We start from the raw sequence: 25628 nt of genomic DNA on the forward strand, positions 1-25628 counted from the left end.
TAGCGTATATTGTCCCGCTCATTTTAGTAGTAACGCTTAGGTGCTCTTTTACATCAATCCTTCAAAATCTCCGGAGTGCCTCTTAAACAATCACCCGAATGTACTATTAGAATTCGTATGTGCTCACGATCGATTGATGGGTGCTACGAGTGTTCCCGTTATAAAGGGGCGGTGACCTGTTCGCCATCACGCTCGGGGAAAAAAATAATAAAAAGTCGTTCATGTTATACAAACAAAGAAAGACCATAAATATACAGCCCAATTCTTTCTGCCCCTTCCAGTACAATGACCTTATTTTCCCCAATTTTTTTATTTTTGTCCTTTCTCCCTACTTTTCCGCCACCAATCCCCTAACCGTCTTTTACTTATTTATATCGCGGACCTGTTTACTTTTCCATTGTCGTCCCCAAAACCCAAGGTTTCATGTGGGCTAGTGCCCAAACACACACCCAGTTGGATATCTCCACAGTCAATTAAAACATGCTCCATCGTTTAGCTTCCACACAGCAAGTACATTTTTCTTACCCTTTTCTGAACCCGATCGCTTTATCACTAGCCTGACCTCGCTTCACACAGTAAAGTGCTTCCCTTTGAATTATCATAAAATGCCTCGCTCCTTATTTCGTCTTTGCCCTTTCGATAGCTACTCAGAGCTATTTTTTTTCCACCGCTGTTATTCATTAAATCTTCTTCGCCGCTCTGACTTTTTGCTTTGGCACTTATATGACATGGAGGAAATGAAAGCTACACTTCTGTTGAGAATTTTGCCGAGAAATGCCACGGATTGCAATGCATCCTTCTACACATGGGCTGTTTCAAGCCATGGAAAGGTTTCAAAACTTGCTGCTTTGAGTCTTTGCAAAGTACGTTACCCCTCATTCCAAACCGTCAAATCAACTAGAGCCAAGCTGGCATCACTGAAACATGTGTCACGGTGAGCAGGTGTGAAAATTCCAGGATAGCACTTGTACCTGTGTTTCGTGTCTGCATGCTTTATGGTTAAGCAATTGAGTGCTCTCTCACAGCAGGAACGACTGTTTTGACATATCCCAGCATCACCACCACCGGTATATTTCGAAACGCACATAGCCTTTTTTTTCCTCGTTAAACGTGTTTTGTTAGTTCTCTTGTTAATGGATTCATTACTTCTTTTCACTTAGTCTTGTATTCTTATGTATTTGACTTTGAACTGCCTACTATTGTACAAACGATATATTTTGTTCTTTCTCTAAGTGGTACGTTGCCACTGCAATATATTTCTGTGCAGTACTGGTGTAATCTTCTTGCTTATGGGTTTATTAATATTTTTATTCTCGTATTTTTATGTACAAGATATTGAACTACCCCTTTTGTTCTTGCCCTAATAGTCATGCTTCCTCAACAATTAGTGTTGTGTAATCTAACGTGTTCAAGAAATGATGAGTATGCATTATACCATTTCCTCCGGTATAATACTACATATCCATTACGAATGATAATTTCTTATTTTGATGCCCCCCTTGCCCAATGCCTCCTACGAGGTCTATAAAGACCTTTTGTATAAATCAATCATTAAAGTGTAAACCCAGTGTCAGTTTTCACATTCCAATCCAATGTCTAATTTCTTTCACTGCATTCATTCCGAAAAATTTTATGCTGACACAGTATTGTTACCATAACTTAAAACTGTTGAATCACTGGTACTCCCTAGCAGGCTGCTTTATGGGCCACTGGCCTATAGTGGGTTTGTGGCACACTTCTGAGCAGCAGCAATGACTGTTCATGATTTTCAAGTAATCCATTATTGACAATTTGAAACTTATATGCTATTTTACTATAGCAGCTGAGGAATTCTAACCCTTTATGACATGTTGGAATAATCAGTTCACTTTTTGGCCAGCACCCTGTATTGGTCCTAGAGGGCAGAGAGCTGAACTAGTTGGTGCTGGCACACTTGTGACACAATGAAGTACAGCACAAAAAGACTGCAGACCAGGCGAAAAAACAACGCTAGCGCTCGTCCCGTTTGTTTCTTCACCTGGTTCGTCGTCTTTTTGTGCACTTTTTCGTAATGTCTAAAGTCGACCTGTAGTGGGTTATGAGCCAACCTTACTGAGGTGAAGCAGTAGAGGAAGAAGAAGACTGCAGGTTTTTTTTTTTTTTTTCATTATTACTATATATATTCATATTTGATCGAGCGCCAAAATTTTCTATCAAACTTGTAAAGTTTCTATTCTGTAACCTCCTTTCTAAAGTATTCTAACATGTTATAAAACCACTCACTTCTTGGCCAATCTCCCGCAGTGGGTGTGAGCCATAGTTGAAGGCAAACAAGAACAAGAACAAGAATCCCTCCCTGGCAGCTGCGGCTAAGCCTGCAGCAAGCGCAGTGCCATGTTTACCCGATGGCAGGCCTCGGAAGAGTATCGGGACCACTTCAAGCCTGGTAAGAGCACACGGGCTCGCACATTTTCAGTTTGTGCCATGACTATAACGCGTAATTTACGTGTTTGGAGGGCCTGTGCCCTTGAGCTGTGCTGTGCGTTGAGATTCTGTGGTATTTCTAAAGTGATTTCACACTGCTCAATAAATATTCGGGAGAAAAATGGACGGTTTGTGAAAATCTGCAAGACGGTAACTCAATAACGTCTGAATGCGAGCCAGTTGGAATGCGTCCATAGGTAAAACGGTGCAAAGAAAACGCGTGTCTACCTGCGTCTACTTGTCTGTGCTTCCTTTGTGCTATTTAACCTATTCAAGACAGCTTTCCCACGAGCTTTTTTTTCGACCAAGCATTCTCATTCACACTGCTTTTATTGCTCGTCGTGCTTTTGGCGCTCTCAATCCCAACGAAGGTACACGAACACCTCAAATGGTCTTTCTCAAAAGTTCTAAAGGATTATCAAGCCTCATTATTGACCCCTCAGCCTAAGCATGGTGAATGAGGAACCTGTCATCCGGGGGGGACACTTTTGCTGTCATTGGGAGCAGCAAAAGCATGACGAGTGAGAAAAGCAGTCCGTGAATGAGAGTGCTTGATTGAAGAAAAACCTTGCAGGAAAGCTGTTCTGCAGATTTTTGCAAATCATCGATAGTTTGACTTCAGTCTATGCTTTCATAATGGGAAAGCTAATCACGTTCAGTTACTCGAAAGCCAAACGCTCAGTAGCACAAGATGAGACATACGAGCATGACGCCTTGATGTAACGTAATTTAGCCAATAGGGTCTAGGTTTCACTGGAGTACAAGTTGCCTTGCGTGAGTTACGATACACGTCCCAGTTTTCACCAAAGAGTAGATGCCTTTTATTAGGTGTGATATATGTCCCAGTGAAGGCATGCTGTTAATCACTAATCTCTTTAACATCGACACCAATGTCTACGAGGCTTTCAAAGCTGGACTGCCTGGAACTGGATGATTGCTAGACATTTCGAAGCAAAACTGGGGTGGGAAACACTGCAGTGGGGGGAACTAAGTTATCTTGATCATCTTCTGTAACTTAATCATGTATGCATAAGCATAAGTACTGTATGTGAATGGAAGCATTAGAGGAATGTCTGCCACCAATTTTGACACCATTTTCGCACTGACACCAATTTTCAAAGCTGACTACTCCGCCGTACAAATCTCCTGTATACGGAGACGACTCTGATGAAATGTGAAGCTTAGGAAATGCTGAGAACATAGTTTATTTTGATATTTAATGTCAGTTTTTGCTTGGTGCACCTACTGACATCGACACGAGCATAATGTTAGGCTACAGTATCCGCTCTGGTCATGGAGGGGAAAAAAATAGAAGGGGGCGCGCCTAGCGTTCACAAGCGAACCTCCTCTGAAGTCGGTACCTCCTCATGTTTATGTCACAATTCTTATCATGCGCCCAATTCATTTTCTTTTCTGCTTGGCTCATGGAAAAAAAAAAGCGAAAATTGACAAACACGCATGCCAAGCGTCCACAAGCCAACCTCCTCTGATGCCACTTCCTCCTCGTGCTCCATGCTCTTGTCAAAATTCCCAGCATGCTCATGTTTCATTTTTTACGGCTGGGTTTCAAGATTATCATGTGCATAGGCTGGCAAAAAAATTGGAGCTCACTCAGACTCACTCAAGAAATATATTTTGCTCTGAGGGCTCACTCAAACTCAGACTCACCAAAATTTTTCTCAACCATACTCACTCAGACTCAGACTCACTAAACCTTTTCCCAACCGGACTCACTCGGACTCAGACTCACCAACATGTTACAAAGGCGGACTCACTCAGACCCACGGCTTGACCTGAGTCTGAGTAAGTCGATTTACGAGTCCCTTATCGTAAAATTAGCTTTTTTGATCATGGTGCCAATGCTTTTTAACACCAATATCTCACATAATCGGTGCTCTACGATACGCCTTTTGATCTTGTACCTTCAAATACGTGTTATCAGTGGTTTCAGTCCAGTAAGGACATTTTTATGAAATACGCAACTCACACGAAATAGCTTATCAAGAGCAACTTCCTGTGCAAGAGTTTGCAGGGGCAGGTCATGGCACCCCCCACCAACTCATGCCTTCGATCAATAAACATTGGGGTGCCGCATGAAGGTGCATCCGTTGACATATGTGTGAAGAGACTTGAGTATAAGTGTAAGCCGATATAAGAAGTGATAGTAATGCCGAAGATGAGTACGTAGGACAACAGGTCGGCAATGGAAGGTGGAGCTCACTCACAGACTCACTCAAGAAATATATTTTGTGCTTAGGGCTCACTCGGACTTAGACTCACAAGTAATTTCCTCAACCAGACTCACTCGGACTCAGACTCAATAAATTTTCCTCAGCCGGACTCACTCGGACTCAAACTCACCAAAATATTACTCACCCGGACTCACTCAGACTCACGGCTCGATTTGAGTCTGAGTGAGTCAACTCATGAATGGGTTTGCCGACCTACAGTCACGTGACGCTCCCTTCTAGCTTTTTTTTTCTCCATGGTTCTGGTGACGTCATGCACTCCAAAACAGACAAAATGGCTGCTTGAGAAACCAAAACAGACAAAATGGCTGCTTGAGTGTCACCTACGCAGCCACGTAGCAGAGAAGCCGTGGAAACGTAACAATATCTTGCGTGAGCCCGTGACGAGGAGCTCATATCGAGTCGTGACATCAGAGTACAGTAGGAACCGAAACTAGCATTTAAAAACATGTAATTAATTTTCAAGGCACACTCCCGCTCGCCACTACACTTTCTAGCCTCTTGAGGGCTTGGCTTTTCATTTGACGCAAAAAAAAGAAGACAACTGAAGATTTTCGTGTCAGTACCCCTTTAAACTAACAGTCTGCCTTCTCCGTTACAGGCGTGTACGTCTGCGCGAGGTGCGGCAACGAGCTGTTCGAAAGCGGCTCCAAGTTTGCCCACCAGTCGCCATGGCCCTCGTTCAGCCAAACGGTGCGACCCGACAGCGTGCGAAAGGTCAAGGAGACGAAGACAGCGCTTAAGGTGAGTACACCTGCGGCCAATAGCAGCAGTGAAACATACGAATGCTATCACAACTTTCTTGGCTTCTACAATGCGCTTTCCGACCCGCCACGGTGGTCTAGTGGTTGTGGCGCTCTACTGCCGACCTGAAGGTCGCGGGATCGAATCCCGGCCACGACGGCTGTATTTTTGATGGAGGCGAAAATGTTTGAGGCCCGTGTACTTAGATTTAGGTGCATGTTAAAGAACCCCAGGTGGTCGAAACTTCCGGAGCCCTCCACTACGGCGTCTCCCATATTCATACTGTAGTTTCGGGGCATTAAACCCCAGATATTATTATTATTATACAATGCACTTTCCAAAATGGTGCACAATACATACAGCATGTTCTTTTTAGACAATACAAATTTTTGATAAAAATCCTATGACAGTCAGACACCTGTCATTCTCGTACACAAACTCTACCTCGAGCGAAAAATACTTTGCCACAGCCAAAGTGACACTGAAGTGACTAATTAACAAGAAAATCGTTATTTGACCTTTTAATTAGTGAATTTAGCACAGTTGTTTATGTGGCAAAGTTGCAGGCCGTCACAAGTTACGGCATAGCATACCCATTTTTTAGAAATGACAATAGTTGCATGTAATTTGAGTTCATAGTAATTGAATTGTAAGAGTGAAATCGAAAGTGACTGTGCCCAGCACAGAGGAAATGCGACCACTCTGTTGCATCAGACTGGTACTAGTCAGGACGTGGAAGTGATGAAATGTGAATCAAGGCAACAACGTTCACATGTGGGGAATGGGGTGTTGCGCAAGCCCGGGCCCATGCAATGCTCTGTGTGAAAGCGTATTATTGCTATAGCAGTTCAAATGACACTCCAGGCGAATTTTTATCGTTGACGTTAGTGCTGGCATGAGGTTCTGATAAGGCCCAAGGGCGATAACGCCACCCCACAAAATGTATCTAGCGCAAATGAAAGTGTGCATGGGCAGATAACTATCATGGCTCAAACAGAGGAAACGCACCAGCCGTCTGGGAGGGGGGGGGGGGGGCTGCGTGGCTGTGGCAGCAACAGCGTACTTTGACCTGCCAGGTGTGGTCACACGTACCCCATCTTGACAGCTCATACCTTTGTGTGTGCTGTCCGCTATCACAAAGGTATGAGCTGTGTATAACGTTCCAATTTGTTGCTATTGCCCTCATTGCTTCATCCTTGCAGCAAAACTGAGTTTTTGGATAAGTTGTATTCAAACCTTGAATACATAGACACTTCTCGCAATCTAAACAAAATATTTAAACGTTGTGGTCTACAACTCTTCTGTTGTTCTGCAGGTCTACTGCAACAAGTGTAACAATGGCCTGGGCCATGAGTTCCTGCGCGAGGGACCCGATGGGAAGTCCCGCTTCTGAATATTCTCCGATTCCCTGGAGTTTGTTCCACGTAGTAAGTAGTCTGTTCCTCTTTCATCTTAAAAACACAGCGCTTATTTAGACATGGACAGAAGAAACATCAAACGAGGACGGGAGCAGCGCCCGTCCTCGTTTGATGTTTCTTCTGTCCATGTCTAAATAAGCGCTGTGTTTTTAAGATGAATCCGTACCAACGAGCTCGCTTCCAAACTCTTTTAGTGCTCCTCTTGTCACCGCTGTGTTATCGCTGTTCTCGGATCACAAACTGCTGTGCCCTCTGACTGGTTGCAAGTGGCACAGCAATACCGCATCGATCCACTTGCATCTGCTCGCCCATTTTTTTTTTTTCCTCCCCCCTTTTAGAATTTTCACGATGTGAAGTTAGGGACGCGATACAAAGGGTGATTTTTCTAAGGTAATGTGCTGGGTGCCAACTAGAGGAATGGTATTGTGAAGAAAAGCAATGCCACACTGGCTGAACTAGTTCAGCTCATTAATTTCATGAAACAACAGATGCCATGGCGACAGCGCACATGATGCTCAACAAACAACATCCTGCTGCCATTTGCAGTCGTCACCTACCGAAAAAAGCAGGCGACGACAATCACCGCAGCAGTTGTTGAAGGAGCAATGATTGCACAAGAGGACAATAGTGTCCAGTTTTTGATGGCCATTTTGGGGGTTGCAAGCACTATGAAATTAAATAAGGATTTAAGACTGCCTACTATGACATTCGGGCTGTGATATACGCTGTGCTACAATGCTCCAGTACGATTTTCACCGTATCATATCCTAAACATGTAAACTTAAATACACTTTTGTTTTCGTTCGGCATGTATATACTACATATAATGACCCCATCAGAACACAGTCACTATGGCATATATATGTAGGTTTGTTCATTTAAATTTGGGGGGTAAAATTCAGGTGCTGTTTTTCCAACTGATAATCAGGGAGAAATGGGGTTTTTTGAAGAGCGATTTCGAAGTTCGGCTTTTTTGGGTTAATATTACACATGTTCCAAGTAATACATATTGCCACGCCCGTTTCTTGTTTTATTTTTATCTATTCGGGTTTGGCAAGCAAGGATGGATAGCAACGCTCAATGCTGACTGCGCCACAGTGTTGGAGAAGCTTCACGATTGTAGTAGATCACTTTGTTAAGATTGCGCGCAGAAAGCCGTTAGTCTAGATTTTTCCAGAGCTTGCGCGACCACCAGTGATAACACTGGAAAGTTCGATGCTTGATGTATAAAAGACGGTGAGTCCCAGCCATGAGCAGTTTTATCAACGGCCGACGTCCTGTTCGCCGCCATCAGTGTACAGCGTGTATTGCTGTAGTTTCGTCTTCATTTCCCGGCCACAAGTTCGGCCAAATAAAGAGTTTCATCTTGAACGCACCGACTGCTGTCTTCATGGATATCACGACCCCGTGACAATATATACAAAATGATGACAATGACGGTAAAGGGTTAGTCGCACTCTAAGTTAATGTGCTAACCTCAGAGCTAGGCGCATTTGTTGGACAGCTGGTTGAGAGCCATGCAGCATTCACAGTGCGACACACACTGTCGACAAAAAAGCGAAATTAATTAGTATGTTGTGGGGTTGCTCTCACCCCCTGTAAAGTCATTTGCACCTCATGGCGCACGAACGTCTTGCGTATTAGCCGCAGTTAGGTTTAACAGTCGTCGGGCGAGAGGTGGCACTGTGCTCGCGCGGGGTAGGGTTAGCGTGGTGACGCCAGCAGCACCACCTGGCAGCAGCGAGGTTAGGTGGGCACACAGGAAATGGCCGCGAGTCTCTTTAGGGTTTGGCAGCGTTCGTGGTTTGTGCGGGTCCATGGGGGTGATACTGCGGCTCGTTTCCTGTGAGCCCATCGTGGTGAGTCGAACGTCGGCGACGCTGCATGCACACATTGCATGTGTTATGTTTCATGTGTGTTGAAATTGCATTATGTATCTGGTTATGTAAGCGCGTTACTAGTTATGTATTAGATTCGGCTGGTGAGCTCGCAGTGATGTAAAAGCAGTGTTTAATAAATGTACACGTGTACGTGCTGGTCGCTCAAAGGCGTCTACCGTCTCCATGTGTTCCATGAGCACGGCATCTCTTCAGACCCCGCAATGTTTAGATAACTGGAGTTCACTTAACCCAACAGGATCAAAATTACGTTGTCTCAAGGCCAGATAGATAGTACAGTAAAACCTCGGTGATACGAATCTCGCGGGGTTACCAAAAATATTTGTATCAACCGAAAGTCGTATCACCAGAAAACATGGAAACTTAGTACGCGACAAAAGAAAGTTGGCATAGTTTTGATTTAGTGTTTCTCATGGCCACAGCGACGTCATGAACATCTCTGAATAATTGCCAGTAAAGTTTGCAGACGTCAACTATCATACTTGTACTCGTAAATATGCGGTGCGTGCGCGCGTGTGTAATTAATGAACCAGATGTGTTGTGACGCTTGACCGCTAGTAGCCCCTTCCTAATCTTACTACGCTTTTCTGCATAACACCAGAGTGCTGAGGTGAAAGTGACTTTAGAAGCGTTTTGCAAGCAAAAATTTTAGAATCGCTGTCCTTTGTTGCTGTTATTTTCTTATCGCGGAGGTGTCGGGGCTGCTTTTCGGGAGATTTGCGGCCGTGCCCACACAATTGGGAGGTTTGCTCAAAATTCGGGAGTCTCCTGTGCAAATTGGAGAGTTGGCAGATGTGCGCGTACGTTGCGATGCCCAGCTCCTTCGCCAAAACTTTCCACTTTGTCTCTTGGGGCCTTCGTCCACCTTTAATGGTACTTTGTGATGGACCTGCCGCGCAAGTTTCGGTTTTGTTTCATAGAACGTCTGATTGCGAGGACATGGCTTGCATCGACGTGGCAGGCACGTGCTAACACAGTACAAAGATGCTGCTGCCGCGAGCACTGCGGCACGCAACGCAGTGCTCGCGTTGGAAGAAAAAAAAAAGGAAAAGAAACACGACGTCAGCGCCATCTGCAATCTAAACATGAAGGCGCATAAAGGCCTCCAAGATTCGCGAGCCCAATCTCGGACGCAACGAGGCACTGTTGATAGTCGCGCAGCGGGCATGCCCGCGACCGCGCATGACTGCCGCGACAGTGCGGGCGCCTGTTCGTACCTTTGCGCTAGCGTACGTTCGTATCAAACGTAGCGTGGTGAAAATCGGTTCGCAACAGCCGTACTCTAATACATTGCAGGGCTAATGGGCCTTGGCCGGGACCACAGAGAAATTCGTATCACCTTGAAATTCGTACGAGCCGTGATCGTATCACCGAGGCTTTACTGTACGCGTGCACTAAAAATTCCGTGCAGTGTCACAAAACACAAAGTAATGGTTGGTATATGGTTTTGGAATTAGGGGAGAAATTGGGTTTAACCCGATCCTTTTAAGTATGTCCGTGGTGTAATAACTGTGTTAATTGGGTTTTACCTCAAAACGAGCAACCCTACTATATATGACATACCAAGCGATTGTGTTTGGCTAGAGTTCGCAGTCTCAACCGACCAAAAGCAACAGAAGGGCACCTTAGTTAAAGCTATAGTGTGGCAATTGTCAGCACAACCCAGATGACGCACAGCAAAGAGCGAACGCATTTTTTTATAGTGTCACATAATTTATTTTATTTATAAGGCGCTACAATGCAAACTAGACTGGCATACAACCTCAACACAGGTGTAGCACAGAACAGTTCTTGGAATGAAGCCACACCTGCTTTACAGTTGATCAGGATGTCTTGAGAGGCTAGTTGGTTCGTTCTTCAAAAGGAAAATAAAAACTTGAAAGAGACACACAAAGATCGAGCGTGAACTACGGATTGTTTACTTGGCAGCTTGCACTCTATCTTTACGTGCGTCTTCTTTTGTGGTGTCCCTTTCAAGTTTTGTGCATTTAGTTCTCTTTCGAAAACTGTTTTACAACGGCAAGACCCTCACCACTCAGCGTTTCTCGAGGACTTTGAACTTCGCTTCAAGCCGTTTTGAGTAGGCGTCCAGCTTGTACGCCACTTGCTCCAGCTTGGCGACGCTCTCCTCCACCTGGTCGATCTGGTCTAGGCACGGTTTGAGGTGGTGAAACTTGTCGTTAAGCTCTTTCAGGGACTTCGCAACGTTGCCGGCAATCTGCTGCATGTCGCTGTACTTGGCCACTGTGGCCTTGTTCATCTCCTCCGTTAGCCTGTAGTCGTCCAGCGTAGACGACAGCTCGCTCTGAATGTACTGCCCTGTTTTGTCGAACATCGTCGCAGCTAGCTCGTTCAGCTTGGGCGACTGGGCTGCCGCGTCGCCAGATTCCATGGCGAGACGACCACGGCAGCGACTTCGGTAAGCTGCGAATGGCGAGTAAAAAAAAAGCAAGGAACAGCCGGGACAAACTTTAGACTTGATGGCTATAGAAAGCGTACGACATGGCCGACAATAGTTAGCGTTACTTAATTACCCAGTGCCGACAGTTCTCTTTCGAGTGTTCTCGCTCATCATCCAAGTTGTGCAACAATTCCTCATTACATAATGAAAATCAACAGACAATGAAGCCAACGAAGGTACAGGGGACGTTAATTGTAGTCTTTTGGTCTGTACTGCAGAAACTATGACATAAATGTGAGAAATTAGAATGGACAAAAAGACAACTTGCCACCGGCAGGGACCGAGCCTGCAACCTATGGATAACGCGTCCAATGCTCTATTTCTACCCATAGTGGTGTCTCCGGAGTGATTCTGACCACCTGGAATCCTTTTAACGCACACTTAAGGAAGAAAGTATGATTTTGCCCGCACTATGAATGACATGACTGTTCGGCCAATCTTGTGTTTTAGCGCAATGAAACATGAAACAGACAAAAAAGCCATGAGGACACAGCGCTGTGTCCTCGTGTCTTCTTTGAGCTGAAACATCAGATATGCAGTGCCAACTAGACCACCAGCTGGTTTTACTGATCTTCAGTCAATGTTTTGTGTAGTCAACTTGTACCACTGTCCCGGTCGCCACGAGTGTACTCACGGTATCATGTATTTCTTTTTGTACAACTGTTCTAAATAGACACTTACAGGTAGCAGGATTCTAAGACATTGCTACCTGTAGCAGTATCTTCAAACCCTGGCGACCTTTGAAACCCCACCAAGTTTGGTGGGGTCTCAAAGTATTTAATTTGTCAAGTTTGTCAAGACCGCAGTACTTAATTTGTCATGTTTGACAAATTAAATACTGCGGTCTTGCATGCTAAAACTGCAATATGTTTATGAGGCAAGTCACAGTGGGGGTTCTGGAGAAAATCTGACTACCTGGAGTTCTTTTAACGTGTACCTAAGGAACAAAGTATATGATTTCGACCTAACCTAAGCTAATCCCACCACATCCCTCACAATCATATTATGGTTTGGGACATTAAACCACAACAATTATTAAACTAATCCCCGCTAGATTCCATTGATACTGATGAATACGTATCTCGCGTGTTCTGACCTGTTGTTTTTCTCCACAAGTCATGCCTGTCGACTCGTTCCACCAATGACTAGTGACTAGTAACTCCAGAAATTTTGACCACCTGGGGTTCTTTAATGTGTCCATACAAAGACATTGCAACTGCTTTGACAAACCATTTTTGTGAATTTTAGCCACATCAAAATGTGATCCCTGCTTCTTATTTTCATGCATTATGTTCATCTTAAAGGGGCCCTCTAACACTCTTCAACCCCCCATTTTTTACTCGTGGATTGCGTAGACTGAAGTACGGACGAACTAGTGCAGCAAGAACGGCAGCGATAGCGGCACGCAGTACGAAGTTATTCAATTTAGAAAATTCAAAATACAAGAAAAAAAATGCCTGCCCTCAACTCGATTTTCGCGGGGTCACGTGACCACATTTCACTCTCTGCTGTGACGTCGGATGGCGCTCCAATGAAATGGGCTGAAAGCTCTTACGTAGGGGAAGCTCGCACACCATTGTTGCTTCTCCTTTTCAACGTATTGACGTCGTTGCCATAGTAACAAACGTGGTTCCTCCTGACTTGTCAGAACTTGAGCGGGCGCTACTGCTTCGTAGCGAGGCTGGGAAGGCTTTGTCTGCTGTTCCTTACAACGACATTCCATGTCATTCCCTCTTCTCATTCTGAGAAGGGAATTTGTGGAGCGGCATGGGCGGTTAAACACGGTCGCCCCTACGCGGGTTGTTGGGTGAGCAGCCCGACGAGTTACAAGTGTGCAGCGACAACAATTCAACGAAGAGGATTACTTGCACCGTTTCAACAACAATCATGAGCCTACCGCGCATGCGGAAAGAGGCAGCTCGCAAACGTACAGACGCAAAAAGAAAGAAGAGGGGCAAGCGTTTCATATGGACATCCGACCGGCGCAGGCAAAAAAAAAAAAAAAGAAAGCCAGAGCAACCAGAGGCGAAGTGGCAACCGGCGCCTCTGTTACCTCTGTCGTACTTTGTGGTTGTAGTGATATTTTTTGTTGCGACGGCGGCTATTTGGAGTTCATTGAAAAAGCACAGAAAAGAAAAACGAAACACAACAGTAATCTCAACTTTGATGCAACGCCGTTATTACTTCTAACATACTTCTAACGTTACATTTATCCAATCATAGGCCAGCGCCCATCTTCGTCATTTCCGCCCGCAATAGTTCTGGCAAGCGCCACTACGCGCTGATGCGGTCAGCAGCGATGTAGCGACTTCAACGCGTGATTAAAATACTAAATAATTTGATATCGGTGCTTAAACTTATGCTAAAATTATCCCCAGCCATCAGTCTACGCAACCCGCAAGTAAAAAATGGGGGGTTCAATAGTGTTGGAGGGCCCCTTTAAAGGGGCCCTGCAACACCTTTCTTAGTTATATTGGAATAGTCTCATTATTGACGTATGACTCTTCACGAGTCATATGCCGCAAAAATTTTTCGAATCCGTCAAGTCTAAGTGGTGTTACCAAATTATAGAGATCACGTTCCGCAGCTTTCTCCCTCAACTCAACGCCGTGATCGCGCGGAAAGCTAGGCAGCGAGTCGAGGGAGGGAGCGCAGAAGAGCGAGGCTCCGCCCAAGAGCGCCGGCGGAGTTTTTTTCTTCATTTTTTTCTCTCTGTCGTCTGGGCGCAACCACGTGGTCTGTGCCGCCACTTCCGGTCGGCTTGCGTCGTTCTCGTCGAGCGGAGCCGCTGTGTATCGCGCGTGCTTGAAAACTGCGCGTCGGTTTGGTAATGTTGGGTGTGCACCTCGAACGCCGTAGTATTTTCATCGCTCTGCCAACCATGGAAGCAAACCTGCGCGCTCGTTTGGAACGAATGACAGCTGAGATCGGTTTCGGCCCATACTCCGATACACCGCCTCGTAAGACGGCACTGGCAGACGACCCCGAAGCGCCGCCATTACCGGACGCCAGCATTGTTATCGGAGACACGCTGCGCCCGTGCCTCGGTCGGTCGTGAGAAGGTGCCGACGATGCAGTTCTCAGCTGACGAGGCAACACTCGAAGGGCTGCCACTCTCAACGGCAACCGGCGATGGTCAAAAGCACAGAAATATTCACGTTTTCGGCACTGCGCATGGCGAAGAAAACGGAACCACGCAACTACGAGCAGACGAGCTGTCGGTGAGACCGGAAGTGCTAATATTAATGTTTGTTCGGTGTTTTTAACGCGATAACATAATATAAACATACATATTATCTACTTATTGAACTCAAAATTAACAACGAAAGTAATAATGAGGGTGTTATCGTGATTATAACATCAGCCAATGGTGGAACTGCCGACAATCGCGTCATATTTTGCGGACTAATACATCATTTGTCGAGAGAAGAGGGAGCGATTTTCAGCTGACTTTGAGAATTTATTGTAAATTCCAGGCCGTGCGCATCGCTATAATATTTGGCTCGCGTGTTCTCGGGAGCCTCGACTACCGATCGGCAGCGCTTTTTGAGCATGCTAGAAAAGTGTTGCAGGGCCCCTTTAAGCAACATTATTTACGCATGCTTCTTTCCTTGCTGTGATGCCACTCCTGCCCAGGCCAAAGCATTGGCCTGTAGTATTACTAAAATGAGAAGCAGTGTCCCACGCATTCTTAAAATAGGGACCCAAAATAAATCAGTACTGGCAATTCCAAAAGAAGTCTACAAGGAAAGTCAACAAGTAGCTCTTACAAAGCTATTTCTCTCGCACATTACAGAGGCAAAATCCAATCAGGCAAGCACCAATCAGGCAGATGCAATGGGAAGTGCCAAGCCGGATCCCAAGCCGGCTGAAAAAAAGGGCTCCACGTCTTCTACGGAATGACCAGGCGAACAGTCCTTAAAGTCCAAGGCTAAGGCAAGTGGCAAGGCCAAGTCCGGGACGATGCAACCCGGCAACACTGAGCAGGCCAAGCCCGAAACCAAGCCTGAAGCCAAGCCCGAATCCAAAATCAAGCAATCCGACAATGTTACGCAGGCCCAGCCCTGATCCAAACCAAAGAAATTCGACGATTCTGTGCAGGTCAAGGGCCAAGGCAAGCCCGAAATGTCCTCGACAGAGCCAATTATGGGATCGTCGGTTCAGAAGCCAAAGCCGCCTAGCAAGTCCAAGTCAGCCACGTGAGGCAAATAGGAGGACAGACAGCAATTGCTAGTGGTTCCTGCTGGGTCGTCAAGCTGCATCAATGGACCGTCCACTTCCTGGCAGATGAAGCCTGTTTGAAAAAGCCTAACTAGGTCACGAACAGACGGAAGAGTGGGAAGCCACGGTCCATAAATGATTCAAAATGCTATTTTGTGCGTTGCATATTTGACAGTTTTTGAAGTTATCCTAGGCCTATGCAATATCGTTTGATGTGTATCCAATTTCTTCAGCGCAGCGGTGACTGTATGCAATGGTCTAGTGTGAAGGGATATTAAAAATACGCCAGGCCTACACGGCACACACAGCACAGCCACAGTGAAAGCTAGAGGAGCAGCCTTTCCGAAACCTGTTGTAAGCCCTCCTGGCACAACTACTACAAGTACAGTTGCAAGGTATGTACCTGCTATGCCATAAATCATAATTTTACGAATTAGGGAAGTACCCACTATGCCATTATTCACCATCCTGCAAAGAAGAGAGGTACCCGCTACACATTTGTAAGGCATAATATGCCCATTGTTGATGCTAGGACGGATGCGATTAATTATGGCTGAGCCATTTGTAAAGGGTGGGAAGCTCTAATCCACCCATTTGTTACGCAATTCGCATTGTGTGACACCTAGTTATTTTACTTTTATGCCACACCACATTACATCTGTTAACATGATTCCTTGACCAACACGACATGGGTCTTTTTTTGAAGGAGTTTCAAAAACCACACTCTAAAAAAAAATCTAGTATTTGGGGAGTATTTCTGCTACAAAAAAATGGCCATCATCTGGCTTGCTCACGTTTCCTTTCTTGAAAACGTGGCTCTCGTCACTTTCCTATCAAGAATGCTATGTCATGCTGACAACGCACGCGTCATTCGTGACCGGGAAGTGCCGGGACCGCGGTAATAACACGAGATGGATGACGATTATTGTTGTGTAGCAGAAATACTCCCCAAATACTCTATTTTTTCTCAGAGTGCAGTCTGGCTCTGTGGCAGAATACTCGAGTCACAGAGAGGGCCTAGGTTCAAAGCCCACTCGATCCTGGATATTTTTTTACTCATTGTGCACGATAACGGTTACTGACACTGGCGGCGGCAGCAGACGACTACGCCACTAAAATCAGCTGTTGTTGTGATCCCATAGCAGCTTTCGCTGTAAAAGTCGGTTTCACTGCAAGGGTGAAGCAATGAAAGCGACAGCAACAAACTGAAATGTTATATGAAGAAAGGTTAGCAACTCGCTTTATGCTGTCTTTGTCACTTCGAGCTGTCCATGACTTCAACGCAAACTTTGCGATGAGAGCCCAACACAAACAAAGGTATGCGCCGTCTGTAAACATTGCACAGAGTTTACAAGCAGCACACAGCAGACTGACCTAGCTCGATGCAGTGGCTGTTGGTGTGTCACCCTTTGTTGAAGCTGTATTGGCAGTCGAAGCGGTGCTCCCTTTGGCGGCGCTGTCTTTAGTGGCGGCAATGGCTTGGTTGCCGAGGGCTTCCGCCTTGTCGTACCACAACTCGTAGCCCCGCCTGGTGGGAAATCGCTTGATAGTGCCGCAGTGAAGGCACGTGACGACGAGGCGTTGACCACGTCCAGGTGAGGCTGCAAAGAAGCATTCAGCAATGCAACTCTACAAAATTGAGTGTAGCACAATTCTAACACTTTCTAGCTTCACTGTTTAGTGATAGAGATCACTGTTTGTAATTGTGCCGTTGTATCACTTCTAGCGCTGCCTGGCATAACAAAATGTGTCTGAGACCCAGCGCACATCAGTAGGAGAGATGAAGAGTATAGTACCCGTGAAGTGAAACGCAAAAATTATAGGGCTGAGTAATGCTCATACTTTCGTTACAAGCGTCTACAGTTTTTTTTTCATATTGGCGTAATTTTGACAAGAACAGTTACATCAGAGCCAAAATTACCTTTAATTAGATTGGCAGCAACATGACGTGGTTATCACGAGCAATTGCTCATCGTAGTCATTATACTAAAAAGTGTCTCGTTTCAATCCGCGAATACAGGGTTTTCATGAAAACACTAGAATATTGCAATTACGATACATGTGCCACATCAAATTATGGCCAAGGGTTCACAATTACAATAATTAAACTTTAATGATACTAATAACGACGGCAGAAAAAGTGTTGACAAACATGAACGAGCTAGAAAAGCAGATGTGAACATGACTTCAGAGACACTCATCTGTGAAATCAGGTTGCATTTTCTAACCGACAGCACCAACACAACGAAGCGACATGGCTTACATATGAAAACAATGGCCAGGAATGGCTTTTGTATAAAAGCGCCACTGCCACTTTTGGTAATGGATTTTTGGTATGAAAGACAGCCATTTTTCACAAGCTTTTCAAAATGCTTCCGCTCATATTTCAAGCGTCAAATTTGGCACGATGGCTGCTCCATGCCTGCACTCTCTGACACTTGGTTATTTGGGGAGTCTAAAATTTTGGTCACAGTACCTTAGGTAATACGCAGCTTATGAATATGGCTCGTTGACATAAAATCGTTCCCCACATCTCCAGCAATGATAGACCGAAGCAGTAACGTAGAGCTTTGGGCGTGTTGGTATGACATTGATGTAGCTTTTGTCACCCGAAATGACGCAACCATGGAGAGACGTGGAACATGTGCCCGCAGACCTTGTTTCAAATGCAAAAATAAGCTATATCAAAGTAATACCAACATGCCCAAAACGCTGTTGCTGAACGTCATTCCTAGTAGGCCTTTCTACTTGCTCCTTGGTAATCAAAGGCAACTGTTGGTTTTATTGTCAATCGTACTATTGCCATTCGTGCTATCATGCATTGTCAATCGTGCTAGCACGATTTGCCAATCTCGGCCTTTTTCCTTTTGCATGCAACAGCAGCTTTTCTTGCTTCTTTTGTGGTTTTGAATCAGGGCCTAGCAATTAACCCTTCACCCTATCCTTCACCTTCAACATCAATGCACACTCGTCACCCTCATCCTATTTCACTGACACTATATTTTAAACGAACTCAGTTATTCGGCCTTTCTCTTTTTTCCTTGCACTGCAATCGACTGGAATAGTTCTTTACTACTTTACACTGTGCTTTCATATTTTCAAACTTCATCAGCTTCGCTTTTATCGTTTCGCTCATTCTGCTTGGACCTGTACAAGATTTTCACTATTGAATAAAGAAAGAAAATAAGGTTTACACCTGTGCGTCTCACATCTCTGTGCCCTCGTCATTTCGTGCACCAAAAGCTACATCAAGATCAAGGCAGCCTGTTCACATAATCCGTTCTGTGAATATATGTTTTCACTTCAGAATATTTGACGCCTACAGCCACTCACCTCTCAGACGTTCGGTGCAGGTGACTCCAGGAAAAAGGAGCACACTACATTTCTTGCACAGACTGCGTTTAATGCTGGGATCGCTGCAGAAAAGAGCGAAGTTCTGAACTACTTAAACGAAATTGTAATGACGTTCAGTTTTCGTAATCAACATCATGACATAAATCAGTGAGAACATAGGCGTGCGCAGGGTTCCCCTCTGGTGGGGGGGGGGGGTTCGTCGCAGCGACCCCCCCCCCCCCCACTTCCAATTATGTCAATGTATGGCGCTGACATTGCACCCCCCCTCGCTATTATGTCAACGTGTGGCGCTGACTTTCCGCCCCCCCCCCCCCCTCCCCACCCTGTGCGCACGCTTATGAGTGAGAATACTTCCTAGCCTGTTTAGGGAAGATTTCCTAAATGAAAGATGTTTTTGTTTATATAGCGATGTAAAATGACTCACTGGTTATGGACAGTCATGCATACTGCTCAACAATATACAAGCATCGAACCAACGGTACTGCGCACGTTAACTAGCACGTTCACACACGTCATAAACAAAATCAATGCTCAATTATACCTGCAATCAACTCATTCATCTAGCTGCCAGTATAATAATAGCTCGTTCCTCCACCTACATTCCTCATGAAATGACGGGAGATCATCAGTGAAACCAAGACCAAGTTATTTATGCTGTGGTTGTTCATAACCACAAACAAAAACACGCTTGCCAACTTGACTGTTGCCAACTAGTGCAAACACAGGCCCTGCCCACTGAGGACGAATGGTGGGCAAGGGAAAGAAAAAAACGATTATGTGACGAACAATAGCATCAGCAACCCTAGTTACACGAAACTACAAACTCGGAACGCTCACAGTTTGGCTTGGACGCGGCGAGATATCATGTGCAGCACATGACCATAGAAAGATGCAACCTTGCCCGCTGAAGGATCCTGTTCCAGAACTTTGTTTGCAACCTGCGGATAAAGTTAAGAATTAAAGTGGAGCACGAGACGGTCTCTGAGCGGCAATCTGCAATCGCTCCTGCGTTTTAGCAGTTGCAAAATGAATACAAGCACGGTACCTGATACAGAAAGTTCATGCGGTGAAAAGCGTCTCCGCCTTTCACCAGCGACATCACACAGACCACTCCGCACTCGTCTTGGCTCGATTAAGATTGGATTGAGTTGACTTTCTTAGCAGTTGGTTCCGGCGTTCCGGTTTCAGTAATGTTACCAAAGATGTTACATCACGCAAGCAGGAGATGAGCTTGTAAAGGCCTCCGGCAGCGCTAAGTCGATGGGAAATGTAAGATGCATTGAATAAATTTTAGCGGCCAAACAACGTCACGTCAACTGCTCTCAAACAACAAGCTTCATCTGCTTCATCTCTCATAACGTCATGACACTTTCGCTTTCCGAGGAAAAACAGCAAAATAAAGGCCTACTCCACATAAAACGTCTTGGCATCCTCAGCGAATATATTTATAATCATAGAAGATCATACGGTAATTCCAGCTATACTCTTCATCGGACACCAGAACATGAAAAGCAATTTGTAACATTTATTTATAGGCGCGAAAGCACTGTGCCTATTTGGGCCGGTTACTACCACAATTGTGTGGTAGATTCTGAGAAATATAGAGAGTACCACAAAGGTATATTTAAGCGAATTTGCTATAACTGACATTTTGCATCTATCTGTAATGCAAGCTCTGCACTAGCTTTGCCAAAAATCAAAGAATCGACAATGTTGTTTTGCAATAACGTCGCATTTTTAACAAAGAAAGCGCCATCTGGCTGAGTGTGTGTGCACTGCGCACATAGCATACAAACGCAAATAGTTAGGCAACAAAAGTTTACAATTTCAGAGTTTACATGAGTGGACGCGAGATGGCGACACACCAATAAAAACTCATTTGAATATATGAAAATAAACTTGCGTGACAAACTGACGTAGACAATTTTCATGCAAATAAAATTTTCCAGGACTTTGATTACGTCATTTTTTAAATATATGCGTAATTTATTTAATAAGGTGCTGCCACGCAGTGGTCATTTGCAAAAACAGTGTCATTATTTGGACGGAGTCGGACGGAGTTTTACAAGGCGTGCACGAGCACACTGACATATTTAGTGTCTACTTGTATGATTCACGCTCAATTTTCTCAATGATTTAAAGTTATAAACTTTGGACTAATCAATTGCAGTAAAAGTTTTATACAAATGAATCTGTTGCAGGTGAAGTACAGTTTCTCTACGTTAATTTTTGCGTCTGAAACCTATAAATGCAATTTATTTTCAGCTATTCGCCGGCACCATTCGCAAGGAGAAATGCTGTGGCTATATATAGGGAATCGAAGATCTAGGTGGTGTACTTCCAAAGTACATATACTAAAATTGGAACGATACAGAGAAGATTAGCATGGCCCCTGCGCAAGGATGACACGCAAAATCGTGAAGCGTTCCACATTTTTTTGTTCCTTCAGCACATCATTGTAGGACTTGCCAGTATTTTTTCAAGGAAGGTGCCGTAGATTCTGAGCGACCCGGCAACACATACTTTCGGGCATCGGGTACTTACGTCGCGTATTCCAGTTATTAAACGTGTTTTTATTGCATGCATGATTTCGTTTGTGCACGGCATTGCTTGCATGGGTAGGCGCAAGCGGTGTACGGCGCACTGGAAAAGAAAACCGGTACGGGCAGAGCCGCATACCAGTGTGTTTCATTTGTTTTTATTTTTTTGCGGCTGAATGGTGCCGCGCCATTGGTCGATCGGTTCGACCAGCGCGAAGTTCGCAAACTTCGAAGCGGCTTTGCCGTGCTCAGTCGCGTCGCAAAAGCGCAAAAGTTGGTAGAGTCGCAACGCAACGACCGTGTCCGAACCCAGAACCGCGCGCGATCGACGACATGCAGAGGAGAGAAAACGCCGTACCATCTCCACCCGCGGCGGCAGCTACCGGCCATCGCCGTTCGAACGGCCGCACATCGACGGGCGGCCAACCGTCGACCACGCCGAAGCCGAGCTCCGCTCAGGTCGACGCTCGTCGAGAACGACTCCACAGGTTAGACGCCACCCGCAAGGCCTTGCTTCTTCGCCAATGCGTCAGCGGGCGGGCGCGCAACGCGCTACTGACGCCGCGCTGCGATTTGCGACGGCGAGTGCTGGAGACCAACCTAGCGCGCGAGTGCCAACAGCCACGCGAGTTGGCGCTTTCCACGGCGCTCAAACCTGCGCAGCCCACGCCACCGAGGAACTTCAGGCGATGGGGCTACTGCGACGCTTCGAACAAAAGCAACGCGACGCAAGCGAGAAATCATCGACTTCAGCAGCCCGTTCAAGTTCTCCAGAACTCGCCGGCCTCTAGAAGTCCTCAGCCCAAGGCTTGGAGCCTCCAGCCGGCGACTCTACCGCCCAACCCGACGCGACGCGGCTCCACCAAGTCGAAGCCACCTCCTCGCAAGTTGGGATCGCCTAGAAACTTCGCCGTTGCCAGCGCGGCGGCTATCAAGAAGAGACTGCGCCGTAGCTGGTCGTATCGCGAAGCGATCGCCGGCGACCCGCCGACCGATGAGCAGCTAGAGGCGCAGTCGCCCAAACGGCTGAAGACGGATTCACCTGATTTAGTCGCGGAAGCGGCTACCACAAAGCACCAAGAACCATCAGCTACAGCTACGATAACGCGACCCGTCCTGTCTAAGCGACCGTGCAGGGTCCAACATGGAAAACCGTTTGCGATACCAACACCACCCGTTGTAATGCCAGCATCATCTTTGAGTCCTCAAGGTGCCTTATCTCCGCAGCCGCAACGCGTTACTGGAAGCACTGTAACTTCAAGCGCAACCACAACATCGCCCGCACTGGGCCAGTGCTTCGTGAAGTTTCCCGGAGCGTCATCCGCACCTTGTGCAAGAACCCCTTCAGCCCCACACGGAACGTGGAAAATCTCTTCAATTTGTCAGAATGCGCAAGGCGGAGTAGTTACTCCGACAGTCACTCCGTACCGCCACTGCATCGAAGCGATCGTACCTCTTTCACCGTCAGTGGTGTCACAAGGCACACAGACGTCGCCGAAGAGGCTGCGGAGGAGGTCGTCCCTCAAGCGCGCCTTTGAGCGACTTCTCAGCAGCGGCAAGGAGAACGAGGCAAACGTGTCGCGGGACTCCACATCGAAGAACACCAAGGCGAAGGTCAAGAGACGACCGTCTCTCGTGGAGTCTCTCCTGTTCAGACGTAACGGCAACAGTAATGAAAGCGAAGCCAAACCAGCCAGGCAGTCCACCGAATGCGCGGTTGCATCAAAAGATGCGGTTGGGTCGACTCCGCGTAGGAACAAAGCTCGCAGAGCTCACAGCCTACAACTAAAGTCGCCCGAGTGTGATCCATGGGGTTAGGTACAGTGCTTGATTGACAATTTTCCAGCAATCTCATGACATTGTGCACTGAACGCTCATATTACCAATGTATTTCAGCGTTTGGGTCAGCGATACAATGGTACTGTGAAGTAATAGTTTGAATATTACACATTCACTGCTGGCAGTTATAGTTTTTTAAAACGAGTGCTTCGGCTGTTACACTACAGTGCTCTAAAATTTTACCATGTGGTTCGCCAAGCAAGTCATGACTGAACAATGTTCAGACAATGTAATAGCCTGCTATGTCACCTCAATGCTTCGGAGTTTCTTTTGTTTTTCTTCTAACAGGAGTAGTTATAATCAAAAAGAAGTGGCCAGGCGCTAAAACTAAAATGGTACTCTTGAATGGTATTGAATAAGTATCCATATGGCAATAATCAAGATGTAGTGATAGGCTATCTTGCAGAACTATTTGGTCACGGCTGCATTTGACGTAACGTGCAATAGTGTTTCTTCTTGTGTCTTTCCTTTGTAGTACAGTGCAATTCCAAATTGTTTTAGCTCCGTCCTGCAGTTCCTACGACGAGGTGTACTGTCTGCCGGATGTTTCTGACAAAGGCGATACAAGAGGTTCCTAGCCATTGCCTGCACAGCCAGCTCACAGTTGGCTGTTATACTATGCAAAAAGCGGCTAAATGTTAGCCTTGCTGTGATGCATTTGTCTCGCATAACAAAAATGTGTTGATCAAATGACTGCATGTTTACTCATATTACATGTAATAAACATTTCACTTTTTTTGTAATAAGCATTGTCTTTCTTGTTGCAAAGCAGTTAACTTTAAGCGAAATCTATTGTACAACTTGACTACGCCAGAATGTTTGTTGCAAGAGCACCCTATGCGTTTTTAAAAAAAAAAGATGACGACAAAAGGTAAAGGCAATCTTTATTGGACCCAGAATTGAATCTGGTATAATTGCCTGATGGGGGCAGCAGTTCGGTCAAGCGGGTTCACCGGAAAATTAGATGAAGGCATTGCATGCTGCTTACATCCAATTCACAAGTTTTAACAAGTACGAGAAACTCGAACGGTATAAATGTTTGAGTTTTATTTCACCAGAGCTGGTTCAATTCGCCTTTATGTACAACTGTTTAACAGCTTCGAAAAGCAAGCAACGTTTAGTTTAAACCAGTTGATATGGTCCGCCAGGGTCTAACAGAAGCCAATTGGTGTTTATTATACGAGTAACAGCAGATGCTCCTGATGAATGAACAATGTCTTTCAGCAAGCGCACATCACAATTTCTAGGTTGTGTTAGCTGTCAAGCACAATGCCCTTTGCTGGGCTGATGTGTTAAGCTGTATGGCATATCACACGCAGCAGGAAGCGATTAAGAAAAAAAGCATGCATGCTTGTATTCTTGTACTCTGCAGAGCTTTTCAAAGCTTACAGAGACCCGTCAGTGCCATTTATGGGGTTCATAGTCTGCAAACTCATGATTCTGAGCTATCCGCAAGGCTTCACAGAACGTGGGAGCCTGAGTCAGAGTGCATCCCGGCTAATCCATATGACATGGATTGATCCGTATATGATCTATACTAAGGAATCCGTATGATGATGAGTAAGCACAACTTTGTGCATGAATGAGTCAATTCTTCGTAAGTTCCAGGATGGCTGATTGTCACCTTGTTGAGTCCGAGTTTCAGTCAGGCTGTTCATAGGCTTATGAATGAGTTTAGATGAACACCTCACGAAGAAGCAATGCACAGAAAGAAATGGCTCCTGGACCCCCAGCTACGGAACCATGAGAAACCTATGGTTGTATAGACAGTCAGAACACGAAACTTTGCGAATAACCGATTACTTAATCGATGATTAATAGACAAAAGATTAGTGCAGCTTGCACTAAGTTGCGCAAGGCTGGGTCACAACAGCGCTGGTGGTCACCTAGCTGGTCCTGGCTTAGCTACGCTTTTACCCTCTCACCTCTCTCTTTCCCACCTCTCGCTATACTATATATACATGGCTATGCTTGCTCTTTCTTTCTATTTTTTTTGTCTTTCTGTCTATTTCTATTTGTTTCTCTCTTCCCTTTGTTTCTCTTTATTTTTATTTCTTTATATGTCTTTCTGTCGGTCTCTTTCTATAGTCATTCTCTCACCTTCTATCTTTTCTTCTCTTTGATCCCTTTTTTTCGATCCATTTCTCTCTTTCTCTACTCGTTCTCTCTCTCTTTACTCCCTCCTTCTCACCCTCACTTCCTACCCCCTTGCTATACTATACTATAAAAGGCTAGGCAATGCTAGCGCCACCTGGATAGTGGTTACGACGCTCACCTTCAGATCGTGGGTATGGAGGTTCGAATCTCGCCTCGCCAAGAATTTCTCTTTTCTTTCTCTGTATTCACTCTCTCACCCATCAGTTATTGCATCCCATGCCGGACAAATTGGTGCACGCATCTGGGAGCGAAGCAGAAGAGAATGAAGACGACGACGAAGAGAG

At 45.6% G+C, this 25628-nt stretch overlaps 2 protein-coding genes, 1 non-coding gene and 1 pseudogene across 3 annotated transcripts; 3 read left to right on the forward strand and 1 right to left on the reverse strand.

Annotated features, from left to right (window-relative positions):
* The first annotated feature begins 2308 nt into the window (after positions 1–2308).
* LOC119399905 (methionine-R-sulfoxide reductase B1-A-like) lies at positions 2309–15619 on the forward strand (annotated as a pseudogene).
* Positions 10939–20062, reverse strand: LOC119399904 (ribonuclease P protein subunit p21). Its single transcript, XM_037666795.2, has 5 exons — positions 19854–20062; positions 19646–19746; positions 18788–18870; positions 16829–17055; positions 10939–11196 (listed from the first exon to the last, which is right to left on the reverse strand). Exons 1-4 carry the CDS (start codon positions 19905–19907, stop codon positions 16829–16831), a joined length of 465 nt encoding a protein of 154 aa, XP_037522723.1. The 5' UTR covers positions 19908–20062; the 3' UTR covers positions 10939–11196.
* Positions 20063–21142: 1080 nt separating this feature from the next.
* Positions 21143–21245, forward strand: LOC119401047 (U6 spliceosomal RNA). Its single transcript, XR_005185383.1, has one exon. It is a non-coding gene; the product is annotated as a U6 spliceosomal RNA (small nuclear RNA).
* On the forward strand, positions 21161–23915 carry LOC119399010 (serine/arginine repetitive matrix protein 1). Its single transcript, XM_037665825.2, has one exon. It carries the CDS (start codon positions 21682–21684, stop codon positions 23164–23166), a length of 1485 nt encoding a protein of 494 aa, XP_037521753.1. The 5' UTR covers positions 21161–21681; the 3' UTR covers positions 23167–23915.
* The last annotated feature ends 1713 nt before the right edge of the window (positions 23916–25628 follow it).

The sequence above is a fragment of the Rhipicephalus sanguineus genome, chromosome 7 (assembly GCF_013339695.2).
Source record: "Rhipicephalus sanguineus isolate Rsan-2018 chromosome 7, BIME_Rsan_1.4, whole genome shotgun sequence".
NCBI classification, from domain to species: Eukaryota; Metazoa; Arthropoda; class Arachnida; order Ixodida; family Ixodidae; genus Rhipicephalus; species Rhipicephalus sanguineus.